This window comes from Gavialis gangeticus, unplaced genomic scaffold, assembly GCF_001723915.1.
Source record: "Gavialis gangeticus isolate Ggan-Ray unplaced genomic scaffold, GavGan_comp1, whole genome shotgun sequence".
Lineage (NCBI taxonomy): Eukaryota > Metazoa > Chordata > Crocodylia > Gavialidae > Gavialis > Gavialis gangeticus.
This window is the reverse complement of record NW_017729030.1, coordinates 25,013,815-25,017,030: the sequence shown is the minus strand read 5'-3', so window position 1 is coordinate 25,017,030 and position 3,216 is coordinate 25,013,815. Positions and strand designations below refer to the sequence as shown.

The window sequence follows — 3,216 nt, the reverse complement described above, 5'->3', positions numbered from 1 at the left end:
GTCTGTGTCCCAACTGATCACTCCGGGCGTCTCGGTCTGAGTCACGGCACCAAATTGTGGAAGAAATTAAACTTTGCATTGTGGTTGAATCAGAACTGACAGAGCCAGCTTTTCTTTATTTAGGGCTATACTGTGATCACAGAGAGAATTTCATACAGCAAGGGGAATCACCCACTTGTCTGTTTCAAAGGAATCCGTCTCCTCTCTAAGTTTTCAAGCATTTTTATACTTAAGATAGATAAAGAGAGAAAAAAAATACGACCTTGGAGAAACTAAAACAAGTTTACTTAATTGGACATCTGTGCACAGGGTAATAAGCCATGCAGGATTTCTTATTTCAAAACATATAACTGAAATAAGCAGTATTAGCACTTCTGGTCTCTGTCTGTTTTTCTAGTCAAGTAGGCCAGAAGCCAGCTAAATTTACTACAAGTAGGATAGTGAACACAGCTCCCTGAATTCTATTTTATCACTCCCTGTCATGCCACAAAGTTCATGAAAGGTCAGCATTTTCATGTTGGAAGGTAAATATCATTTTTCTGTCTGATCTATAAAAAATAAAATACTATTAATTTTATTAATTTTATTTTACACTTATTTTAATTTGGGTCCTATACAGCCTATCGTGCTTCTTAGAATTAAATTGCTAAGGAGTTTAGTTTCTCAGTCAACATGATTTTGATGAGACAAAGGATAGATTTATGGCTAAAGGAAATATGTTTTATATATAATTATCTCTTACATGTGACACGCAATTCACTTAAACACATTTTTTCTTTTTCTATTGACAGTTTTGCAGAAATGCCAGCTAAGGCTTAATTTCTTTGCTGTGTTAGCCCTGTGTTCCTTGTTCCAGTATTTTGTTACCTGAGTTATTGAATGAGAAACACAAAGGGTTCAAAATCTTCTGGGTGGAAATCTTGGAGACATGAGACAGCAAACATATTACTTTTTGATTAAACACACAAATCATGTTGAGTGGTTCAAAAACACCTTGATCTTTTTCTTATATGAAATACAGTGCTATGGAAATGGTATCATGGCTAAATAATGTAAAACTCTCTTCGGAGATGCCCCATGGGCCCCTACTGCATGTTCACATGGAATCATAAATGGCGCATGTCCCCGGCAGCTGGGGTGGCACGGCTGCACTAGCAGCAGTGAGGGTATGGTGGCGGTGGCAGCAAGTGCGGAGCTCCCGCAGACGCTGCCAGCACTGTCAGCAGGGTTGCGGGGAGGGAGGGAGCGTGGCAAGTGCCGACCAGGGGTCACCCCTATATGAAATCAGAACTATTTCAAACCTATCTGTTTTCCCTCTATAATTCTGAATAATTGGGTGTGTTCATGTAATCATTTGTACCTCTTTCCCAACGTCTCACCTGCTTTGATTAAAATCATGCATCTTCTAAAAGCATGTGCTGTCTTTTGAAATAATTTTCATCCAGACCAGGATTGTCCACGTTCTGGGCAGCAGGGGTCTGCACACCCTGCAGTCCACAACCCCCTGGGTTGCACATTGCACAGGTTGCACAGCATGGGGGTAGCCTTCCTGTTTTCCCCCACTATCATGCAGGCAGCCTGTTTCATGCTCCGCACTGTGTCCAGGCCAGCTCTACTGGCCACGCATGCAACCAGGTTCCACTCCCACCAGTTGCAGACTGAGCATGAGCAGCTCATGGACCACTTCCCTGGACCACTTCTCACTACTGCCAGAGCCTTGAGTGTTGAGCAGGACACAGAAGCTGAGAGAGAGAGAAGGGGAGCCCAGACTCCTCTCGGCTGCCATAGCAGCAGGAGCAATGGGATGAGTGATGGCCAGGCAGGGACTTGTGAGCCACCAATTGGATAGGCCTGATTCAGGCCATTATACATAATGTTGCTTGTGAGGGTATGGACGAGCTGGACCAGGGTAGGCTGGCTGGGGTATAGGAAGAACATGGATGGAAAGAGACAACATGTGCAAGAGCAGGGAATGGAAGCAGAGGTCATGAAGTGACAAGGAGCATCAAGGACAGAAGCTGAGGAAGTTTCTCTCACTGTCTCCAGCTGCAGACAACTTATAGGTGCATCATGAGTTTGTTATGGGGCTTTGAGAAAATTTCTAATACAGGCACCCTACTAGAGTAAACAGAGGAGGTAGAAAGTCAAGGAGCTTTGAAATATCCCACGGGCAGAAATACCAAGAAGTGGAGGGAAGGTGATGAATTGAAGGGAAGCCCCATTTGAGAGCAGCATTTAGGAGACATGGTACCAGATGAGATAAGGACACTTGCACACACTCCTACGCCCAAATTTAAGTTTTATTTTCTACCACTTGTTTCCTCTGCAGTCTCATGAACCAAATTATTGGCATCAAACAAATGTATAGAAGCTCCCCAAAAGACTTGTTAAACCCAGACGAGAATTTGCAACATATGAGCCTAAGTTAAAATGGATAAGGTATGTGAGAGTTCATGCATTATGCTATTTACAGCACATATCTTTCTTTCCAGGTAACTTTGAAAATGAATATGATGATGTCACAATCAAGATGATCTTTGCTATTGTTCAGATCATTGGATTTTTCAATTCTATTTGTAACCCTATTGTATATGCTTTTATGAATGAGAACTTCAAGAAAAATTTCCTCTCTGCAATCTGCTTTTGTAATGTCAAAGACAACCCATCTTCTTCCAAGCGACATAGCAACTCAAGAATGACTGTGATGCAGCAAAAAGCAAGTTGTTTTCGCAGAGAGCCTACTTCAGAGGAGGCTAGGAGGGAAGCTTTCAGTGATGGCAACATTGAAGTCAAATTCTGCGATCAGCCAGTTGCAAAAAGGAGTATGAAAAGGCACCTTGCTTTGTTTTCGTCCGAATTTGCTATGCACTCTGCATTAGGAAATGGCCACTAAGATCATGAACAGTGGGTTTTTATTATACAAGAATCGCTTCTAATATTTGATATATTTGAATGAGCCATTTGTTTTTCTACCTTGCATGTTGATGTGAGAGAATATTATTGTGTGGTTTATAATGTTGAGCTATAGTTGCAAAACTGTAATATATTTCACAGGGATTGGAAATAAAACTTTGGAAAACATGTTCCATTATGATTATTAAAAAAAAGTTTCCTTTTATAAATGAAACTTTGAATTTTACCCCAACAGGAAGCAAATTGGCTCTGCTTCTGTGCCCCTGATCTTACCAGTCATGGGTCCATGCACTCCTGGGTGTA

General features: G+C 41.6%; 1 protein-coding gene across 2 annotated transcripts in view; it reads left to right on the top strand.

Moving 5' to 3' along the window:
• Positions 1–3,083, top strand: part of QRFPR (pyroglutamylated RFamide peptide receptor) — a 41,178-nt gene extending 38,095 nt beyond the window's left edge. The window contains exon 6 of one of the 2 annotated variants that reach the window (XM_019522045.1): positions 2,493–3,083. In XM_019522045.1, the coding sequence (XP_019377590.1) occupies positions 2,493–2,893 (401 nt within the window). In that variant the 3' untranslated portion in view covers positions 2,894–3,083. Of the gene's footprint in view, positions 1–791; positions 1,207–2,492 lie in introns of those variants that run through there. The other variant, XM_019522046.1, reaches the window with a different exon arrangement.
• The last annotated feature ends 133 nt before the right edge of the window (positions 3,084–3,216 follow it).